This window comes from Rhea pennata, chromosome 15 (genome assembly GCF_028389875.1).
Source record: "Rhea pennata isolate bPtePen1 chromosome 15, bPtePen1.pri, whole genome shotgun sequence".
In the NCBI taxonomy this organism is placed as follows: Eukaryota; Metazoa; Chordata; class Aves; order Rheiformes; family Rheidae; genus Rhea; species Rhea pennata.
In genome coordinates, this window is record NC_084677.1 from 15,596,107 (window position 1) to 15,618,809 (window position 22,703).

General features: G+C 48.3%; 1 protein-coding gene across 7 annotated transcripts in view; it reads right to left on the minus strand.

Moving 5' to 3' along the window:
- Nucleotides 1-22,703, minus strand: part of TNRC18 (trinucleotide repeat containing 18) — a 57,151-nt gene that overhangs the window by 2,446 nt on the left and 32,002 nt on the right. For 4 of the 7 annotated variants that reach the window (XM_062588100.1, XM_062588102.1, XM_062588105.1 and 1 more), the window contains 14 exons: nucleotides 22,196-22,559; nucleotides 18,924-19,214; nucleotides 11,304-11,543; nucleotides 8,379-8,821; nucleotides 7,377-7,541; nucleotides 6,350-6,491; nucleotides 5,793-5,910; nucleotides 5,448-5,523; nucleotides 4,964-5,072; nucleotides 3,674-3,790; nucleotides 3,232-3,396; nucleotides 1,385-2,679; nucleotides 683-919; nucleotides 137-211 (listed from right to left, as the gene is read on the minus strand). In XM_062588100.1, coding sequence (XP_062444084.1) covers nucleotides 137-211; nucleotides 683-919; nucleotides 1,385-2,679; nucleotides 3,232-3,396; nucleotides 3,674-3,790; nucleotides 4,964-5,072; nucleotides 5,448-5,523; nucleotides 5,793-5,910; nucleotides 6,350-6,491; nucleotides 7,377-7,541; nucleotides 8,379-8,821; nucleotides 11,304-11,543; nucleotides 18,924-19,214; nucleotides 22,196-22,559 — 3,837 coding nt within the window. The remainder of the gene's footprint in view (nucleotides 1-136; nucleotides 212-682; nucleotides 920-1,384; nucleotides 2,680-3,231; nucleotides 3,397-3,673; nucleotides 3,791-4,963; nucleotides 5,073-5,447; nucleotides 5,524-5,792; nucleotides 5,911-6,349; nucleotides 6,492-7,376; nucleotides 7,542-8,378; nucleotides 8,822-11,303; nucleotides 11,544-18,923; nucleotides 19,215-22,195; nucleotides 22,560-22,703) is intronic. The other 3 variants (XM_062588103.1, XM_062588101.1, XM_062588106.1) reach the window with 3 other exon arrangements.

Here is a 22,703-nt window from a genome sequence, read left to right on the forward strand (position 1 = left end):
AGAGAGAAAAAGAACAATTAGTAGATCACACAGCGTTTAAAGCATCATCTACAATATGCAGGAAAACCATCCATTGCAATCCCCCAGCTGTGCAATCCCCTGCAACCCTTCCCAGGGCTCCTCCAGCCTCACCAACCTCCATAAAGTCCTTCCTCTGGTTGGATGCCTGCAAAGCTGTGGACAGACTCCTGCCGGATTTCTGATCCCAGCGCTGTGCCCAAGAGAAAAAAAGGGGAGAGAAATGAAAAGAAGGTGAATTAGTTGTTTTTCCATGTTATCATCTACACTTCACTGCATGTATGTTCACAGCTCTGATCCTCATCCACAACTACCGGTGGTAAGTACAGGAAGCACGCTGTAAACCACACTGCACATGTGTGTGCAAAATTCAGTGTTTTTGAGTACTGGGCCACTAGTCTTTACCCTCAGTCTGGCTCTTGACAAACTTTAGATTCACACACAAGTCTTTATTTCCTAACAGGATAAAAAAATACCCTTCCCTTGCTCAAAGAGTAAATGCCAGGCTTGTCCATACCACAGGCAGCCCTAGCAGTATAAAATGAGGGGCCAACCCCATCTTGGGTCCTGGTAATGAATGGGGCCATGGGTATTTCCCTTGTCCTTTGAAAAAAAATGGGGACAAGCAGCTTTGCAGCCCTCTGAGCAAAGCAGACTAGCCTACCTTGCCTTCATTGAGTTTCTTCCCAGGGTTTGTTTCTTCTGGGTGATAAAACCATTTGACTCGGACCACCATGTTGTTCCCCCACGACTCCCACATGCTCTGGATCCGGCCAATGTAGGGTAGGTTGGGGCGGCCAGCTGAGAGAAAGACCGCACAGTCTCCAATGCGGATTATCTCCTTGCCCCGGACGATGGCCTTGTAGAAGAGCTTCCTGGCCTTCCCTTTCATTCCTCGTCTCTGTCAAGAGAGGGTGCGCAGGTGAGCTGCCAGGGATCACTCAGGTTTCCCCAGCCATCACTGCTCACCTGGTTTGACATCCTACTCTGTCAGCAGAGCCATCCACAGCCTGGCAATGACTATAGCCGCCCCCCCACTGGGATGTCTTGCCATGGCCTTGGTGCTACACACCATCTAATGGAGAACTAGGAGATGGGGCCAGGTGTTAGCCTTCAACTAGGACATCAACAAGACATCCCCATAGGAATAAGTGGCAGAAGGACAAATCAACAACAACCTCCTTTCAAACTAGAGATATACCCACAGCCAGGGTCAGGCTGGGAATACACCATATCAGCAGAGTTTTGCCAGTCCAGAAGGGAAAGAAGACTCCTTTGGGCAGCCCTAGGAGCACGGAGTAAGAGGCACCACTAGGCAAATACCAGTGCCGAAGCCCTACAAAGACATGGGAGAGGTGATATTTACCTGCGTGGGTTTCCCAAACCACTTCCACAGCTGCCGTGCAGGTAGGAAAGCAGCTATCTTGGGCCTGTTCTCCACTGAAGGCAGCCGCTGGCGCTTGGCCAGCTCCTTGGTGGTGGGCAGGTGGATGCCCTCACGCTTTTTGGGCCTGCTCTTGTTGCCGCTCTGCTGTGGTGCTGGCTGCTGTACCGGCTGCTGTGCTGGCTGTTTCTGGCTCTGGGGGTGGGAGGATGCACGGGATTTCCCTGCCTGCTTCGTTTGCTTGGGAGGGAGAGTTTGCTGGATGGAGGAGCTTGGCTGGGCCTCAGCTACTTCATCATCAGAGCTACAGGAGGAGTCTTCATCTGTGGTAGAGGAGGAAGAGGAGCTGGAGCTCGATGAAGAAGAGGTCGATGAGGCAGAAGAGGAGGAGGAAGAGGAGGAAGAAGAGGAGCTGCTGCTAGAAGAGGAAGAGGAGGAAGAGTTGGAGGAAGAGAGAGGAGTGGATGCTCTCGAGCTGGCCGAGCTGCTATCCTGGGCCTCTCCCTGGTTCTTCTCAGCCTCCTCTTCTCCCTCTGACTCTGAGCTGCTGTCACTGCTGTTGCTCTCAGACTCCTCCACAGCTGCAGGAGCTGCCGTCTTGTCTTCCTGGTCCTTTGAGGCAGTCAGGCTTTCACCAGAGCCATCAAACTTCCCTGCAAAGCTGGTAGGGCAAGGATCTCCCTCGGCTCCCTTGCCTCGGGAAGACTTCTGCTTGCCTTCAGCACCCATGGCAGGGGAATAGCCCAGCCCCAAGAGACTCTTGCTGTCCCTGCGACTCGCCATGTTTGAGTCCTCCAGCATCCTCATTGCCTCCTTCATCTTCTTTGTTTTTGGAGACATCACGCCTTCATGGTCTAGCTTGATCAGGATTTCGCTGTCATGCTTCCTCTGAGCCTTGGCCATGGTGCCAAACTCTTGCGTCTCTTCTGAGGCCCGCCCTTTTTTGGCCTTGGCTTTTGCCGCTGAAGTATCGCCAGAGCCAAAGGCTGTCAGTGTCCCTGGGAGGTCACTGTAGGCCTCTGTGCTGAGGATGCTGCCAAACACAGCAGGCTGGTAAGCAGGCTGTGGAGAACTGTGCAGTTTCGTGGAGATCTTCATCTTGCTGGCTTTCAACCGCTTTTCCTCCGTGGGGACAGGAGAGCCTCCAGCCGGCAGCGACTGGGATTTTCGCGACCCTTTCACACTTGGCTTGCCCAAGCAGGCTGGCTTCTCTGGGACTGAAGAGGCACCAAGTGAAGGATCAACCTGATCTTTCTCCTCTGGCAAGGCAGCCTCTTCTGCAGAGGGGAAGAAGCACATAGCACGATGGTATCTACCCAAATGAGCCCCGTTAGCTCAGACACAGCCTGACACCAACACTGACTGGAGTCTGGCCAAGGGTGGCTTGTTCCTGACTGTTTATAAATCTCCACAAAGAGGAACAGGTCCTCACTTCTCACTCAACAGGGTTAATAAGGAATCTGGGCCAGCCTGGTGTGATGCCAGTGCCCATGAGGGCTGACTGGCAATGCCCAAGGGTGCTGCTTTGACTGCAGAAGAACCAACCTGCAGATCTCCTGCATCTTTGGCCCTGCTGATGGCCTCTGAGATGCTCAGCTAAAAAAATGACTGCTCTGTAGCCCTGACTGACAGAAGGAAGCTCTCTGAGCCACCCTCCTGCAAAATGCAGCTACTGCAGAGAAGCCTCATTCTCAGGCACTTTGCTGGCACCAAGCAGCGCATCCATTCCCCTCCAGACCTTGACACAAACAACTCTCCTAAGACAGGGAGAGAGATGGGAAACTGTGCAAGGACTCTCTGTTTCGGGTGCAGCAGCAGTGACGACTTACCAGCTTTCGCCTTGACACTTGGCTTTCTCCCACGTCCTTTGCCTTTTGACACGGGCTCCTCTGACCCCAGTGATGCTCCCTCTTTTCCTTCTCCAGCATCCTTGCTGGATTTACGGCTACGGCGCTTGGTGCTGGGCACCAAGAGGGCAGGAGAAGGCTCAGCACCTGCAACAGGTCAAAGAGACGGTCAAAGGCAATCGAACAACACATGCAACAGAGGGGAGACATGGGGAACACAACCCTGTCAATACTACAGTAGGGATCAGGCCTTTTTCCTGACAGATTATGTCCCACTCCAGCCTTCCACACCCATAACTAATGGTGTAACCTTTGTGTATCAGAGTCTGTGAATTAGCCCCAAAATCTCAGAGGCTGGTGGCCCCAAACTCCCTAAGCTTGGCAGTAAGAAGCATCATGCAGAAAGCTGAGTAGCAGGACTCACACTGGATCTTGTAGTCAGGTGGTAGAAGCCGAATGTGAGACAGTGGGATGCGTCCTGTGTCCCCATCATCAAACTCTACTGTGATGAGATCTCCATCTTCCTCCATATCCAAGGATCCTGTGAGTTTGGAAGACAAAAGAAAAGTGTTAGGAATAAACACGAGAGCACAAAACCACTCATCAGGGAAGTGGGGACACGCACGGAAGACAGGCACATGCAAATGGCAAATCTGTTTGTTGGAATTGGATCCAAATTAGATTATGCTGGTAAGCTGCAGTAGTTCCTGGCTGTGAAATCTGGCTCACTGGGGCTAGGCTGAAGGACCTGGAGCAGATATAACCTGACAGGGGCAGCAGAATGAGCAGAAAAGATCTGGTTCTGCTGCTGACATTCCCAGGATTCAAGAAGTAGATGGGATCCATTCCTGCACGAACTCCAAAGTATCCTGTCCCCATCATTCCTACATATCTGTGCAGGGAGAGGGCAGAAGGCTCACTCCACAATGAAAAATTCCTGATAATACTGAACTTTTCCACCAAGTGCAAAATTTCCTTGTCAAGAGTATTGCTCCAGTGTGTAACAACTGTTTCAGTTTGACTTCCTGCCTCTTCTCCCTATTTCCATCTATACTTGCAGAGATTCACTTTTCAATTTTTATTGCAGTTTCTTTTTTTTTGACCTGTGTTTTTTAACTACTCTCAGTAATCACAAGCTCCAGTTTTTCTTCATCTTCTCTCCAAGAGAAATAAGCCGTGTTCCCTCTCTCTCTCCCTGCATCAGCACCTCTAGTCTATACACTATAAATAACAATTCCTTCATAAACATGCGTAGTGTGACTGAGAGCCCAAAGCAAGACCAGTCATAGTAGAACTGTCCAGGGCTCTTCACTGGCTTTTTAATGGGTCCAGACTGGGAGGCATCAGGCACTGGCGTTTCAGAGGCAGCTATGAGTGGTCAGGTGATTTAGAAACTTCCAGTACCTCAGAAATCATGGACCTCTGGGCTGGAGTCAATCCTGACCTTTTGAAAAGTGCTGAATTTCCTGATATTTTATGCTCCTAAATCCCTTAGACCTCTTCTTGCAAGAGCACAGCTCCTGGACCATGGGATGTTACTACACCAGCATCCTCACAAAGTTGAGCATGGCCAGAGAAGAGGAACAGGACAAGCTACAATCTCTGCGACATTCATAGCAGACCTCACAGCTGCCCCAGACAAGGCTGGTGTCCCTCAGGACACACAGGGTTGAGACGTCCTTGTTTCATGGTGCAGGGCAGCTGGTGGGCTTACCTCGGACAACTGTCCCTGGGTAGAGACAGCGATACTGCTGGCTCCAGTAGGCTGCAATCCTCGTGCCCTCAGGCAGGAATCGCACAGAAGGTGGCTTCACATCAATGATCTGCTCGGGGCAAGAGGGAGGCAATTACTGACATTCTCAGCACGAGCACAGACCATCCCACCACACCTGGCATGTAGCAATGCAGCTCTGGAGGAGGCTGCACTGGGAAACAGCCCACTGGGAAACAGCCTCCTCTCTCCTCACAGGGCAGCATGAAGGGCTATTCCCACTGACACATAGGGCTGGTGCTCATTTCCAGTGGGGAACTGAGCCCACAGAGCAGCCACCTGCACGAAAGGGAGCTCTGCTCAGATCGTCCATGGAGGCAGGACTGGGACTCCCCTGCTGCCCCAGCCATGGGGACTTCCCATTAACCTCCTCCACTCCAAACCAGGGCCCAGGCACCAGGGACAGGCACTCCCTGGCCTCACGTACCGCTTCCTGCAAGAGCTGCTCCAGGCAGTAGATGTGGGGACGGTTTCCCCTCTCACCCTCCACCACTACGCGGTATCTGAAACACAAAGGCTGTCAGACTCAGCATGTAGACGAGGTCACCCCAGTCAGCTAACACCTCCCTCTGAGCCCTGCCGCCAGTTTAGTTGAGAACATATAATAAGGAGTAATTGGATTTTCCTCAGCACTGAAAAATCAGAGAAAATTCTTTTTCTCTCCCTGCCAGACTCTGTCTGTCTCTTTCCAAACCCCCAAAGTTGATCCCGGCATCAGCTACGTTCCATTCACCAGAAAAGTCCGGGCAGATAAGGGAGCTCTTTAACTTACATGTCAGGTGAATGCACCGTCTTGACATGACCAGCATAGAGCAGCTTGTCATCCATGGGAATGAGGACACGCAGGCCATCTTTCAGCTCATCCTTGTCAATTATGCAGGAGCGGGGAGCTGTGAGGTGTTGGAGCAAGATGGAGATTAGAGAGCATCGTACATGAAAAAGTAGTAGCAAAAGGAGAGGGAATTTTGATGGTCCTAGCACCACCTGCCCCTACAAAAGGGTCAGCAAGCCCTTTGCAATAAGGGCTGTCTCTAGCTAGCTCCTGGAAGAAAAGAGGGCCTCCTTTTCAAGCAGTAATAATACGCTGGTTAATGAAAACAGGGCAGCTCAGAAACTGGGCTTCATCTAGACATCAAATACAGTTGATCACTCTGATGGGGCTTACATTGGGCAAATCAAATTGACTGGAAAGGTGGGACCTTCACCCCAAGGACTCATGCTCTTGACAAACAACACAGGAAAGTCAGCCAGCCTTCCTTTGAGCAACGGTGGGAAACACGCCCTGCTTTGCCACCTGCACAGTTAGCCTCCGACCCCTCCTTCCGTCACCTGGTGTGGGTGGCCGCTCGACCAGCATGCTCAGCGGGATATTCTCATCCTCTGAGAAACTGCTGTCTTGGTTGGGTTCAAAATCCTCCTCAGCTGCCATGCTCTCCATGAGCTTGCTGACTGCTCCTCCTTTCCCTCGGTTCTGCAGAAGAGCAAGCAGCACATCACTGGGATGCGAAGAGGCAACAGTTTGACCCCATTTCACCTTCCTCCAGCAACAAATAACTTGAAGATGTTGAGACAAACTCATCTTCATCCCCAGCCATGTTAATCACTGCAGAGAGTTAAGCGGGTGTACCCCAAATTGCCTTTTGGCTGCAAAAAGACCTCTGGTTTTCTGGGTTTCTTCCCAAGCATTACTGAGAGCTGAGCAACAGCCCTTTCACACATCCTAGCTGCATCTGATTCCTGGACATTACAAGAGAAGCTCAGAAGACAGCCATAGCACTGCTCTGCATTCACCATCTCTCTTTTTTCTTCTTCTTTTTTTTTTTTTTTTTACAAAACGAGTAGCAAACACTCTTCATATTTCTTCTAGAAGTCCTGTAATCTGTTTCTTGCTGTTATGCACAGACAATAACCACTACACTCATAAATCATGCAAAAAAAAAGTTGCCATAACGTGTATTATGAGAGAAGACAGGCCACAGTAATGGAGGAGAAACCAGCGGTGACATGGCATGAATCATACCACTCAGTGGTGAACAGAGCAACTCCATCACCATCTCCTGACTTTTTGCTGTCCACGAAGGCTTCCCTCCGTCTCTGTGGTGGCCTTAGAGAGAATCCTGTCTGCACATTAATTTGGGGGATGAAGTTAAGCTAACTTAACACTGGATGGCAGAGGTAAGTACCCGCTGTTAGCTTCCCTTGGAGCTTAGGCTTCTCAAATCAGCATTCTGCCTCTAAAGCACAGAGCGAGACCTGTGTGTATGGATTTTTCCCCCTCACATCGCAACAGGTCAGGAAAAGAGCAGAGCTCTAATGGCCAGCTCCATCTGATCCCAGCCTAGAACCAGCCTCTCACCTCTTTCTTCACCTCCTTGGCTTTCACCTTGGCTTTGCTCTTCTTGGTGGAGCTCAGAGCATTCGCCAGGCTGACTCGGACATCAGAAGGGGAGCTAGGGATGCCAGGGGGTGACATGGATGAGGAAGAAGAGCAGCAGGGTGCTTCTTTACCCTTCTTCCGCTGCTAAGAGAAAAAAGAAAATACCTCCCATCAGTAAAGAGATAGGGTTAGTAAAGATCACGGTCCAGGGAGAGGTTAAAAGTGGAGCAAAGCAGGCTGCATACCGGTAGGATGACATTCAGCCAGCTACCATTCACTGGCTGTACCACATCTTACCTCTCCCAGCTCTGCATTCAGGGTTCATACATTCCAACAAGAGCTCTTCATTACCCCAGAGAGCAACTCCTATCAATCAAACTTTCTCTCAAGGAGCTCCAAGAAGATCCCAGCTGGCCTCATGTCACAGCTTGTCTAACTCTCCCCACAACCAGTGCTCCCCAGCAACTCCATCAGGAGCTGAAATGGAGCTAAAGGGAGACAAACCTTCAGCCAAGCTGAAGAATCAGCAATTGTGGAGAGACCGCTGCCATTACCTGCCAGGCACAGCCCTCAGAAGACACCACATATAAAAGACGAACAGCCTTAATGGCTAGCATACAGGGCCACAGCTCAGCAAGCCAACAAGCTGTGCTTGGAGCATGAGAATGTTCACAGGGCTTTTAAGGCAGGATTTCCACTCTGGACAATCCAGGCAGGGTGGATTTGGGACACAGAGGATGTCACGACAACCTGCCTTACACAACAGGCTTTTAATCCTTATGAGTCAGACCTGAGCCTGTGAGCTCCTCTGGGTATACATGGGGCTGGTGGAAGAGAACGAAGGGCACTTAAACAGCATCAAGGTAACAGCTGAGACAGGCTCAACTCTCCTCTTTCCTAGCGGAAACAATCGCCCTCCCTTCGCCCTGAAATTCCAAGAGTCTCATTGCTGCATCCCAATTCTGCCAACATGGTCCTCACCTTGCTTAGTTCCTTCCTCTCCTTCCCCTTGCTGCCCTCCTTTTTGGGGCTCATGGGTGCCCCCTTCCCACAGCGCCCGGGCTTGGAGACGGGAGTGGAGCTGGTGGGCACTGCAGGGGTCAGCATGGTTGAGGACATGGTGGCATCGTGGAGGAAGATCCGCTCACTCCGGCGCCGGTTCCACAGGTCATCATCGCTGGCCTCCAACCCAAACTCAAAGCTCAAGTCCTTGGGGGACTTGAACTTTTTCAGCTTGCGACCTTTCTCAGTCCCAAGTTTGGCCTTGTCAGTGCTCCCGGATCCAGAGTCGAGGCTGCTTGGGGCCTGGCTCGGTGGGATGCTGCTTGAGTCCAGTGGTCCCTTCTTCCCCCGCAGCAGCCCTGAGGGTGATTTCTTCCTGATCTTGATCTCACTCTCAGAGTCAGTGTACTCAAACTCCGTCCCTAAACACAAAGTATTTAACCATCAGCCAAGGCCCTGGCTGGACCACGTCCAGCTGGAGGCTTTTGGGCTTTGCAGAAGATGTCATGCCTGTTCCTCAACACTACTGATCCTTTCCTCCCCTCCACCCTCATTCCCCCATCCTTCAAGATTTGTTTCCATTCCCCCAAAAACATTGACTTCCCCACAGATGAGGCTCCCCAGAGCCTATCCATTCAGGCAGGCTGGGGTGTTCGCTGCCTCCATTTCTCCCTTCTGCCACAAAACCCTGCAGGAAAGCTCGTAAGACGAAGATTATCTAACACCTCCCCCCTCCACAAAAAGGAATTGCTTGGCTGAAGCAAAATACAAACCCCACACGCTGAGTCTTCCTCCCCTCCTGTGCGGGGGTCCTCTGCTGCCTCACCTTTGTTTCAGGAGAATGATCTCTTTAATGAATTCAGTAAACCCAGATGTCAAGCATATTTTTCCCCATTGGTCAAGAGATAGCAAAGAGCTTTTTATTGGCTCAAGTAATTGCCTTAAAGTCAAGAGAGGTAAATGATCTTTTGTCTGTGGCAGATGGAAATCCCCTCATGCTGGCCTCCGCTCAGCATCACTGGCATGGCAGTACCCAGTAGCCTAAAATATTGTGGTAATGCCAAGGTGTTCACCACCATCAGTGTGTTTCCCCTTCCCAGAACCTGATGAAGGAGAGCAAGATCACATGTTTCCAGGGAGAGAAGGGAAACTGTCCCCTTCTGGCACAGAGGCCACATCCACAACTATTGGGCAGGAACAGGGGTAGGAAGCAAGGTGCCTTCACTTGTGGCTCAAGGTAGATGGTGGCTGTGCCTTCAGACAGCTAGAAACATATCTGGAAAGAAATTTGCCCAAGGTCACGCAGTAAGTGTGGGTCAGCACAAGGAACTGAACCCAGATATTATAAATCTGTTTACTTCCCAGAGTATTGGGCTTTGCGGCATGGCAGAGCACCTCCTGGGAAGTGTGGAAACATCATCAGAACCTGGTTCTCCCTCTTCAAAAAGAAGCATCAGCCAAATGTCTCTCACGGGCCCTCCTCTAACCCGCAACAGACCTGTTCCCTCTGCACACGTGTGTGACTTCATCTTCAGACAAACCAGCTCTGAAATCAGACCTTACTTCATGTCGGGGAGGTGACAGGAGTCCAAAGCTGCAAGAGTGTACCAGCCTGGCTTATATGTCGAAATAAGCAACAGCTACAGGGATAGGCTGGCAGAAACCTTTCTCAAGCTGAACACTGAGCAGGCCCTGCTGTGACAACCACTGCTTGCAGGAGACCCTTGAGAAAGGCAATATAGGACCAAACAGCATTCATGTGGGTGAATAAAAATGTACAAGGCACAGACATGGAGAGAAAGCATCTTCTCTCAGTTCTTCTCTCTGAAACACAGTCTACAGGAACCTGCACTCATTTTCCACCCAGATTTCCCCCTGTGATAGCCCCAGCAGGAACAGAAAAAGAGTAGGCCTGTAGAAATCAAAGCTGGCAATGTTCAAAATGAAAAAAAAACACTGAAAATTACAACACACTTTCTCCTTTCTCGCTCTGCCGCATGAGATAATTTCTAGATGTTTCCAGTTTCAAGTAGGGCAAGTTACAAGACAGAGCCATGATAAATTCTTAACAGAGGCTGTTGGAACAAGTCGGCAAAAGCCTAATATAGCAAGGAAACAGTGCTAAAACAAGCCTAGCTCCCAAGAAAGACATCATTTTCCATTCTGAAGCATGCTATAAATTCTATTACCATTTAATAAATATTAATAGAAAAATTATAAATGGCAGCCATTTATATCTGTCTGACTTGGAACCACATTACCCAGGGGCACTTGTGCAACAGGGCACAAGGTGGGAAAGGAGTGAAACTCCTGTTACTTGTAACACGGTGAAACCGAGAGAGGGGTGGAAACATATAGTCTGGCATGGCAAGCACACGAGCAAAGGAAGGAACTCTTGCTTTGAGTATCCTTTGCTGGACTCTGTGGGGAAGCTGAAGCAGTTGGCAGACTGAAAGGGGTTTTCCTTCTGCTTGGGTATCTCTGCCTCTCTTGAATATCTAAGATCAACTGCGTTTAGCATATGACTCCTTCCCCGAAATTCAGCAGCACTTCACTGCCTGCAGCACTCTGACTGAGGGAACACTTTATCTCATCACTTGCCTTTGCAGTGCACGCAGGCATGCCAAGGGTTTGCCAGAGAGGAAAAGAGGAAGCTTCGAGGAAGCCACTGGCAATTGCTCCTAGGGAAGCCATGGCTGCAGCACATGCCCTAGCTGTGGCAGGACTGGTTCTTATTTCTTGTTAGCAATTTCCTCCTTCACGATCAGGACCAAGAGGCCAAAAAGGAAAGAATGGGAAAGACTGTGTCTGGGCAACAAACTGTTTTCTTGCAGCATATCTGGGACCTCGCTAAGCCTTCCACCTTGCCTCTCTACTGGTGCCAAAGCTAAACATGCAACTCACCCATCAGGCTCTGCCGCTCCTCCTTCTTCTTTGCCTTCTGCTTGGCCTCCAGCTGGACAATGGAAAGCGGAGGGGGAACGATGGGGCTGGGCATCGCGCTGGCGGCAAACCTCGCTAGCAGGCCCAGGCCACTCTCATCAAGGGCAGGCGACGAAAGCCTGTCAGTGCCATCCGTCCCATAGTCCTCCACTTCCTCCTCTTCCTCTTCATCCTCCTCTTCTTCCTCCTCTGAGCTAGAATCTAGCATGCAGAAAAGGAGGAGCTCATTACAAATCTCACAGGGCTGTGCACTGGCCACATTTCCACCCCGAACTGCTTGCTCTCCTGCTGCTCTGTGCTCACCTAAGCAGCACCGAGCCACTCTTGAGCCAAGTTACAAGATGTTGGTCATGGACACCCACAGATCTTTGCAGCCATATGGCTGATATCATCCTGCCTACCACCACCCTTGAAGGGCACAGCAACACAGGGTATGGCAACTAGGACACATCCAAGGCAAGGGAGGGAAGAGCAGGGTGTTGCCCAAGCTTTGTAATGTAAGCCAGGCGCCCTTTCCCCACAGTTTTCAGGAGGAATTAAAAGTTTAACTCTTTTGAAAATCCCAAACTTGGAGCTGTGGGATTCCCCTCCCACCCACCACCTCTTCCTGCGTAACGAAATCCAATAGTGTAACTTGAATTGGAGATCAGCATGGAAGGGGAATACCAGAGATTAGCCTGTGCCATGGCAAGAGGCAAGGAGGACACAGAGAGGAGAAGGAACAGGAGGCAAAAATGCAAGGAGTGGGGAGAAAAAATAATAACTGAAAGCAATGGATTTGGAATGCATAAGGGGGAAAATCATATCTGCATATGAAGGGACACAAAGGGAGAAGAATGACATTTGCTAGAGGCAGGCTTCAGCAGGTAGTTTTGGAGCTGGCAACAAGGAAGAGCATCTAAATATTCTGCCTCAAAACTCTCCAGGCCTTTCAGCATCCTCTCTACAGCTCAGGCTAGGAAAGCCCAGCTCAGAAAAAGCAGAATGAGCTGCCCACAGCCCAAAGTCTAATTCTGGCAAGGAAATCAGCCTTGCAGCCTGCCTGGGCCAGGATTTTCCTTTCTGGTGTGCAGCAGGTATTCGTGGGTGGGGGATGCTCCAGAAGAGGTGTATCTCCCTTCCCAGGAATCTATCATCAGCTCAGAGGCGATTAATTTTAACCTCTCATCTAGTTAGTGCTGATGAGCGAGAATCATTATACAAATGTGTACAGACCACACACATACATATACACATATATAAGCACATATACGTATATATACACACATATATACACAAATACACACATATATATATGTAAACTTTTTAACTGAAAAAAGTGGGTCTAGAAAACATACTTCCTTTCTCTTGAAATTGAGAGCTTAAGTAGGATCATGACGGATACTAGAAAATTTCCACCGCTAGCAGGAGCACTGCTCTCCCCGCCAGAGCCTACTTGTCAGCTCCCTGCTAGCCGCTATCCTTGAGTCGGAAAGCCGGCCAAATGAGAAATCAGATCCCTTCAAAATGAGCTGAAATGAACATGAAAATCCTTTTCTTTTCACTTGTGCCCTCTGGGATAGATAAAAATGTTCTCAACAGTTGGTTGTTCAAAAAAATGGAATAACACAAATGTTATTTTTCCTCTTTGGATTATTTTTCCATGACATTAGAAATAACAGGAATATCAAAAAATCGTGTTATCATCCTTGGATTTTACCAACTGAAGTAGCTAGGTTTTGGAGCTTCTTTTTTTTTAAAAAAAAAAAAAAAAACAGAGAAAGCTTTTCTCCATAGCATACATCAGGTAACAACAAAATACTGCCTTTTTACTGCATAAACATCCCTTCCCCATTTCAGTTGTTCTGACTGGTTCCTCGTGATATAAAAAACGCTATTAAACCTACAGTCTTTCAGTAAATACCAAGAAATCCAGCCTTCTCCACTCCTTGCACAAAAAACACATTCCCCCCCCCCCAAAAAAAAAAAAAAAAAAAAGAATCAAATAAGGATTAGACTCTTTCCTCCAGTGGACAACAGAGAAAAGGGGACACAACTGCTACTTCTCTACCACATTTTGCCAAATTAAAATACACCCAGATGAACTTCTCTATTCTGAGATGTGGAAACCACCTGCCTGAAAAGCAGCAAAACCACATGTGGCTGGTGCTAACAGGGCACTGCTACAGCCATCAAACCAGACGGTGGCACAGCTAAACCAGCTCTTTTTCACTCAAATGTGGGATGTCCCAATTTTGCCTGTATTTCTGCAGGCCATGGCACAACAGCAAAGCTGCCCATCGTCACGGCAGGTACAGCTGCTCCCTCGTCCAGCAATTTGGTCAACACCCAGGGGGTACTGAGGCCTCCACTGCCTCTTTCCTGCGAAATATTTTTTAAGGCCAAACTCCAGGGAGATTTCTGCATGCCCAAAACTTCCCCTCGCCCTCCGCCTCGCAGATGCGAGAGGCTGAGGGACCTCCGTGCCATGCCTTTCCCTCGCACACGAGCCCCGGCGCCGGGATGCACAACACCCTCCAAGCTTCTCCTTCGCTTCCAAACCTCAAACCGCTTTCAGGGGAGACCCTCGGCGAGCAGCCCCGCAGAGCACGCTCGGCCTAGGCCCTGCCGGCGTCTCTCCTCCCGCGCCTCATCACTGCTCTTCCACAGCTGCCAACGCGGATTTTGCACGTGCTAGGGCACAAGCGTAGCCAACAGCTACAGTATTTCAAATGCACTAAGGTAAAGCAGATTTAAAAACCACGACGAAAGCAGCTATTACTCACGCTATGGAAAATATACGATACAATAACGCGCCTGGCAGTTATTCTAACCTCTTTCAAATATATGGTGTCACATTATGGAAAGACGACTGAAGATTGTCTCTTGTCAGCATTTTTACCAAAACACTTATAATTTTATCAGCATGAGATTCAATTTTCAGCCTGAAAAACACATTTTAATGGGCTCACAGCCTTCCCCCACGTATCTAGCTTCCTCCGCCTCTTGCCAAGAGGGCAGCTCTTGCTACTGCTGTTTTACACACACGGCATGTCCCTGCTCCTCGTCCTCCTGATTTTCCATGGGACAAAATCCACCAAATGGAATGGTAAGAACACACCTGGGGCTCATCTCAGAACTCATACGCTTCTAAACTAAATCCCCAAATTCAAGTTTATGGTGGAAAATAAGCTGTTATGTTGATCTATAGCCACTTGCACAGCTTTTTGGAGAGACCCATGATACCTGCATTTAATCTGAAGCAGGAGATTTACTCCTACTGCACCCAGACTACGTATGGGCTTAAAATGAAGCATGCACAGATGCTTCATTCTGAAGCCTCGATTTTTTTCTCCTGCAAAGGTGATTTTTGGTTAACAGGGGACTGCAAAAACATTGAAAAAAGAATTTTTCTTCAACTGTAGTTATATAAAGGCTGAGCACAGGCAAAAAGAAAAACATTTAAAGTCAAAAATCTCTTCTCTATCTGACATTTTTAAGAGCACGTATATGTGTGTATATATCCACACATGCAATCACACATGTACACACAACCCTGTAACAGCAACAAAAAAATCGTGCTTAAATACTACTGATGCCTGATAAACTAGAGCCAACGAAGATTTTACTAATATACTATTTACCTGCATTAAATTCAGAACAAAAAAGAATTACAAACATTACTCTTTCTTTTTGTCTTTAACAACCAAGCTGCCACAGAATTTTACTGTAGGAGAGCAGTAAATGAAGATGATTTGTTAATGATGAACAGAAAGTGGTTAGGCAATTTGGTTTTTAGAAACTGATGTAACACAATGGATTGAGGAGGGTGTGGAGAGGAAAGGTTCGGGGAGGGGGGGAGTAAAGACACACACTTAAAAGATTCATTTCACATTATAAAAAAAAATAGCATGATTTTCTCATAATGCCAAGCAGGCCTACAGCATACAAAGCAGGCTAAGTACAGGCAGACTTTAGACAGCTATTGGGTCCTTGACATCTGATTTGCTTGATCTGTCCAAATTCTGGAGGTTATTTTTTTTTTCAAATTTGCAAATTTAAGATTGTACCTTTTTTGTCAAACATACCCAATTCTCATCATTTGAAGTTTTTTTCCCCCATGTGTGCTGTGCTGCTGACTCCAGAAGTACTTTTTGTTATTAAAAAAAATTTTTTTTGCAAGAATTACGGAGGATCAACTGTGTAGGAAACTAGTTATTTTTCACTGGCTTTACTTGGGTATAAATCATCCTCCAAGTCAGCGAAAGGTGGCATTAATCTTTTACGGAAAACAGAGTACAGAGAAGAAGAAGAAAGTCTTTGGTTTTGGAAAATCCGTGGTAGCCATACCTTGATGGCTTTCAAAGCTCCTATGAGTTTTTGGCCCACAAAAGCAGCTTTTTCTCCAAGCTCATTGGGGTGAAACACCACGAGCTTTGTCCATTAGCTGAACGGTCTGCAAGAAAGTAGCATGCTCCTACCTCTTCTATCTCAAACCAGATGAAAATATGTCTTCCTGCAACTCCTGATACATCTGACAAAGATCGGCATGGCCACAACCCAGCTTAGTACCCTGATACCAGAGCAGTCTGCATCAGGGCCCAGCAACCTCTAAGGAATGTGGCAGCACCTTTGCAGGCAACGCCATGGCTTCCCATCTCGGATCCACCTGTAAACTCTCCCCTTTGCTGGGGTAAGGAGTTCTCCAAAAGAAGGTGTTCAAGCAGTAAAGCATTTCTGGAGTCCTCAAGCACACACACTCAAGTATATCCTCCATGCAAGATTCTTCATGGACAGAGGAAAATCAAAAGTGGACAGCAATCATCTTCAAAATTAATATAACCGAGAGAATGCAAAGAACTATGTGTCATTATTCATGGAGGTAACATCGAAACATCTGAGGCTGACAGATGACATAAAGAAAAGTTATTTTGCCTACCTACATAACAATGGTCAAGGTTCGGGTTCATGGCTAGTGACCCTCGCTGAGAAGTGTCTGCCCTACAACCAGCCAACCACTTTGCTTCTTTAGTGCAGCGTGAGAGCAAATGCAAGAGACCGACACAGACATTCAAAGCATCATGGATAGGGGCAGGGGTGAAAGGGTTGGTCAAGCAGCTGCAAGGAGAAAGCGAGCACTTCTAGAAAAGCTGAGGTTATTAATCGGTTTAGTATCAGGGAAAGCCATTAGAAACCCTATTACCCAAATATCCCTTCAAGTAATGCTTCTGAGAGAGAACAAAAAAAATCATTTGCAGAAAAAACAAAATTGTAATCAATAATCCCTCCCAGCCTCCCCCTCCATGCCCACCTCCCACCCCAGGAGGTTTTGCATCTTTGGTTTCCCCACCGCTAAATGATACCCCAGAGGAATTTACAAAGCATTGCCCCATTTTTTCCAGATTTCCCGTCCTCCTCCCATCTCCCCTCCCCTCCCAAGATCTTACCCCATAAAATTGTCTTTTTTTTTTCTTTTTAAGCAGACAGATTACTTGAAAAATAGGAAGAGCCAATTAGGAACAAGTTACCTATCTGCTTGCCTGGAGCAAATCCAAAAAGTAAACCCCCCCCAAACCCTCAAGAACTTGGAAACTAAAAGGGATTGATATCCTCAAAATTTCCAACAGCAGCCAAAAGAAAAAAAAAAAAGCAAAAACAAAAACAAAGAAAAGATGCAGAAAGAAGCAGGGAAGGGAAGACATGTCAAGTTGAATGGAAGTTAACACAGACTCTTCATGGAAATGTGGAAATCTCACCCTTTGAGGACATCCACTATCCCCAGAACATTTTGGGTTCTTTAAAAATAAATTCCATTTTTTTGAAACATGTATTTCTCTCTTTTGGATTTCCTTTTAAAAGCATTGATGGGTCCAGCCCAGAAACACATCAGACCAAATCAGCATTCTGTATCTTTCTGCTGCGCTTGCTAATTTTGCTTAGCTTAAATCATCTTTCTTAGGAAGCTGGGTTTGGAGGGAGGAAAAACCAAACAGGTGCACGGAAGAGATTAAGACAAAATAAATAAATAAATGAAAAACAAAACCAGAGAAAAACTACCCTGCCCTGTCTTGTATTAACAGCTGTCTGAGCAGTGTGAAACGCTACAGGGCGTTCGCTGTGCTACATCCAAATCTGCCGTGTAACTTAAATGATAACAACTGGGGATGCTCTTGCTTAGCATTCAGCCCAGACGAGCTACCTTCTTTTGGGAGCCGAGGGCTCATTAAAATGACCTTTCCCCACAATTATTATTTAATGAGTGCGCTCTAAAACAGAACCCCCTTGTGCCTCTGGAGGAAAAAGTCTCAAGTAATCTCTTTTCCCACTGAAGTACTGATGACAGGCTGACAAAAAGAAAAAAAAAAGGCATAAAGAAGAAAATTGGAGTGAGGGTAGGGGACCGAAAGCACCAAGTTTAATGCAGTAATTGCCACAACCCTGGACACCGTGGGTTATGCCTGGGCATGTGAAAAAAAAAATCACCCCAAGAAACAAACTTTAAGTATGCATTTTAGAGAATGAAGAAAGAAAAACTCTGGCTTTCAAACAGCAGAGACCTTGCACTCAGCACCCACCTGGAGCCGTGGGAAGGACCAAGCCCCCTCCCGGGTTAACTGCCCGTGCCTACGAACAGCGGGAACAAATCTGGGGTGGGGGGGAGAGGGGGAGAATAAAAATAAAAAAGAGAGAAAGAAAAAAAAAGGATGAACAAAACAAACAAAAAAAATGGAATTAAGAGAGCGAGGGGGTGCGGGAGAGAGAGGCCGAGGCTTTAATCTTGACAAAGGCAGCGAAGGACAGTTGCTAGCAGGGATATTTGAATAATAGAGAGCACCCAAGACTAGGTTAATTCCAGTTCTACTCGTGGGGAGCGGGAGCAGGAAGGGGAAGCAGAGCAGGATGGGGTGAAGCGGCAACCTACTCGCCTAATAAGAGACACAGCAAGAGAGACAAGGTACACAGGTTTAGTTAAAAATGAACTCGGTCTGTTTAATAAAGCTTGGTATACCAAATCGCAGTACAAACATCAAGTCACACGGCCACACAACAGTATCCCGGTATTTAAAAAATAAAAAAAAAAAAAAAAAGGAGGAAAATAACACAAAGAAAAGCTCCTTCCAAACCTCTGTGAATGACCAAAATAAAATAATAAAAAGAAATAATATTAAAATAATGAGAATAATAAGATAATAAAATAATAATAAAAATAATAAAAATTAAAAATAATAAAAATAACACTATGGTGGTGGTGGCAGCAAGGAAGAAAGTGAGGGGAAAAACTGAAGGGAGGAAGGGGAATAGGAAAGCGGGGGAGAGGCGGACACTAAAACCCAGTCAATATAAAAGCTCTCAAAGAGCCAGCCGGTAATAATATCACAATGATACAGGTACAAAAAGGATAAAAAATAAAAGCCGGGCTGATAAAGCAGACTACGCTGCCAAGAACGAAGATGGCCGCCCTCGCTCCGACCATCAAAATGGCTGCCCCGGCCCGCCAGGCCCCTGGCTCGCCCTGGCCGCCCCGGGCCCGCCCGCCCGCTCGCGCGCCGCCGCCCCGGGAGAGGGGCGCGCGGGGGGTCGCGTTTGCTATAAGCTAGTAACCTTGATCGAACGAGTCCTCCGAGGAGTCGCTGAAGGAAGATCCCGCCTCGGCCTCCCGCAGCAGCAAGCAAAAGGGCTGCTTCCGGCCCGCGGCCGGCTTCGGCTTGAGAGTCCGCCCGGCCGAGAGCCCGCGGGCGGCCGCCTTGAGGCCGCCGGCCGCCTTGCTGCCCTTCCTGGCCGCCGCGCTGTAGAGGCCGGGCGGCCTGGGCTTGGAGCCAGACGGGGACTGCGCCGGCCACTCGTCCCTCAGCGATCCCTCCTCCTCCTCCTCCTCCTCCTCCGAGTCCGTATCTGCGGTCAGAGCGGGGGGAAGAGCGTTAAAGCAGCCGACGGGGGCGGTTTTTTATTTTTGGGGGGGTGCTGCGGCGCAGTTGGTGGGCTGTGCGCCGCGGGTGTCCCTGCTCCGGCACGGCGGGAGCCCAAAAATACAGACAGAGGTGTTTCCCGGGGCTCCGCCAACTGGAACAAACACTCTCCACCCAGGCCAGGCGACGGCCGTCCTTCCTCCTTTTAAGGTAGATTCAAGAGGCGTTTTAGGCTTAAGAATGGAAAACTGAGGTAGGAGCTGCTGTCAGGAAGATGCCCACTGACAGCGTAGCGATGCCAACAGCTGATCTGTTGATTTGCGTTACTCCTAATTAAAATTACGTGGAAATACTCCGACCTAAACCCCCCTTTCATACACGAGTCCTTCTCCCGCAGGGTTTTTGCTGCGGGCAGCCAGACAAGCGCAAGGAGAGCACGGGCGACACCTGCTAAGCAGGCAGCGCATCTAACTCCAAACAAACCGCCCCGGATGCTGTCTGGAGCGAGGCCTTTGACGAGTGCAATGAAGAAAGGTGCACCAAGAAGTAGCGGAGACCAAGTCATTCCTCGGTCCATGAGCTGAGGATTTCCTAAGCTGACAACTCCCATGGGTGCTGAGAAGTTATCCAGTGGTTCCCTCCCAAGTCGAAGGACTGGAATCGAAAGTATATGGTACCCACAGATTCAGTAAAAATGGGTACAAACTGCTACATCCCAGCTCACGAATGTGGGCCATGCTACGGGCATTACAATGGGGACTGTTGTGGCTTGCGAGCAGCAGCAGATGCTCTTCTATGTCGGTCCAGCTCAGCCACTGCTTCTCCACTTCTCTTGCATTGGTTTTGGAAAGGGAGGAACAAGCAGTGGCAGTTTAGGAAGCTCAAAGGCCAAATCCACAAATGACCTGAGCACTTAACTTCTATTAAAATCAGTGGGGATCACTCAGCCCACTCTTTGGACCTATGCCAAAGATTTTTCAAGGACTCAAGCTAAAAAGTCATGAGGTTAGGATGAGGCGGAAGGATTTGGCACTAGTCCCACTTCTCCTCCTCCACAGGAAGAAGCCTACCAGTCATGGAGATGCTGCCATATGCTCAACCTGCCCTCCCAAATCCACCACGCTTGGGTGACCAAACAACTGGCTGAAGCCTTTCTTTTGCTTGAAGATGTACACGGTTGAAAAGCCTGGTACCAAATGCTGAGCCATTTCAGAGTAAGTTCTTCAGTAATGATTATCTTCCTGCACTGAGGGGCACATTCCTATACTGATCATGAACAGGCAGACTTGTTGGAGGGATGGTGGGGTTCAGACAACAGCTCCTTTAGATCTGGGAGGCAGTTTTTGGTCTTGAACACACAGCACCAAGAGCAAGCACACTGCAGAAACTCTCTCGGCCAAGAGCAAGGCTTCCAGCTGTAACGCTGGCTTGTGCCTCCTCTCCACCCACGGCCCTGCTCCCCTCCCCAGAAAACATAAAGCTCCCAGACTAGGAGCCATAGGGCTGTTCCTGGATGAGAAACACATTCAAGAGCAGAACAGATGGATGGTTTGTACATCACTGCCAGCCAAAGGTTGAATGATATGTTCAAGTCCAGTGGACACAATGGCTCTTATTTTGCCAAGTAAATGGCTAATTTCATGCCAAACATTTGTTCAGTTGGAAAATCACTAGCTCATCATCATTCCCATTAGTGAAGTTTCTAAACTGGTATTGCATGCAGTCTGAGTACATATTTGTTATACTCACAAATACCCCCCAAGTGTTTCAACATAGGACTTATGTAGCTGCAAGCAAAGGAAGATACGGATTTAAGTGAGCTAAGACAATTAAACAACGTAGTCTCAGATCATAAACTCCAAGTCCCTAACACACTCTATGCCCCATCTTCTGCCTGAACCATCAAAGACTGTCATATATTTTTCCTAGCATCCTCTTTACTCTCCCAGGGATGAATGGCAGTGCACACAGCACATTTACGTGCTGTTGTTTCAGCAGACACTCCTCTCCGCAGACCCAATAACAGCATCTCATCATCACCCCGAGTCGTGAGCTCTCAAAACAGGTAACCCCTGGCAGGGCTACCCCGGCACACTCAGACTATCAGCCAATGAAGGCCACACTGGCACAGCCAGCTCCAAAGGACATTCAAAGGACTACCTTGCTTTCTTAAACACTTTTAGCACCTGACAGCCTACCACGGATGGCGATCACAATGTAATGGCCTCTTTCTCATATCACAAGTTGACTGTTTCATCTAACCACCTTCCCAACAGTATCTGGAATTCAGATTTTTCCTCCCTTAATAGGGGTCACTAACTCTGCTTCGTTCCCAAATTCAAGATTCTCCAGCTCAGGTGCACTTGGGGTTCAGAAGATGCTGGCATGGAGATGAACCCCAATGAGATAGATAAGAATGCTGAGCATAGCCAGCTAGGAACCACGGCATAAGAAACCAAAGCCAGACACTGAAGAAGAGCAAGAGGACGCTTGTTAACTTCAGTGCCTCCTGGCAGGCTTTGTCTTCTCTAGCTGCCTCTATGGCATGATCCTATGGCTAGTCCTACCCAAGTAACTGAGGACCTCAGAAACCAACTACAGAACACCTCTGGAGCAGAGGCTCTGAGTTCCCTACTGGCAGGCAGATGAAAAGTGTTTACTCCCACTGAAAGCAAGGACATAAGTTAACTTCATTTTTAAATCATTTTTCCTCACTGACCATCTGTACAACACTGGCCAGGAAGAGGCACGCTAATGTCAGCTAACTCTTGGACAACAATTTGAGCGAACCCTGGGCAACACACATTCACCCAAAGACATGCCAGTGTTGATTAGTTGGGGAGATCCTTTTGTCACACAGCAAAAATAGACCCATCTCCAAGACCCCTTCCAGGGGGCCAGAATCCCCTGCCATAAGCCCTTACGACAGATCGCGCCATAAGAAGAGATAAATGAGGGGTTACTTACTATAGGAGTAGCTGCTAACTTCAGATATTGCTGGTGAATGGGAAACTTTGAGCTGATTTTTGACTTTTAACCCCACCTCCATCTTCTTCATTTTGGCAGCCACTTTGTTTTTACCTTCCTTCGCAGTTTTAAGCGACAGGCCCAGGTTCTTGGCCAGATTCTTCTTCTCCTCCTTGCTTGGCAGAGCCTCATGGGGTGGGAGGTACCTGCCACCACCTCCGCTAGTTTTTGGCTTCCCCCCAGAGCTGTCGGCAAACTTGAAGGGGGATTTGAGCTTGTCTTGTTTGGTGAGCGACAAGGCCTTGTCGAGCTTGCTAGCCAGCTGCTCCTGATCCGATGGTATCTTTTTCTTCTTGAGCTTTAGCTGCCGAGGGGAAAGGAAGGGACAGTGGTGAATACAGAACAGATATTGTGGCAGACCCTATGGATTTTAGAAGCTCTGATTTCAGTCTCTTGTGCATGCCAATTAATAAGGTCTCGAAAGGAAGGACTTAACCACTAAGGCTGC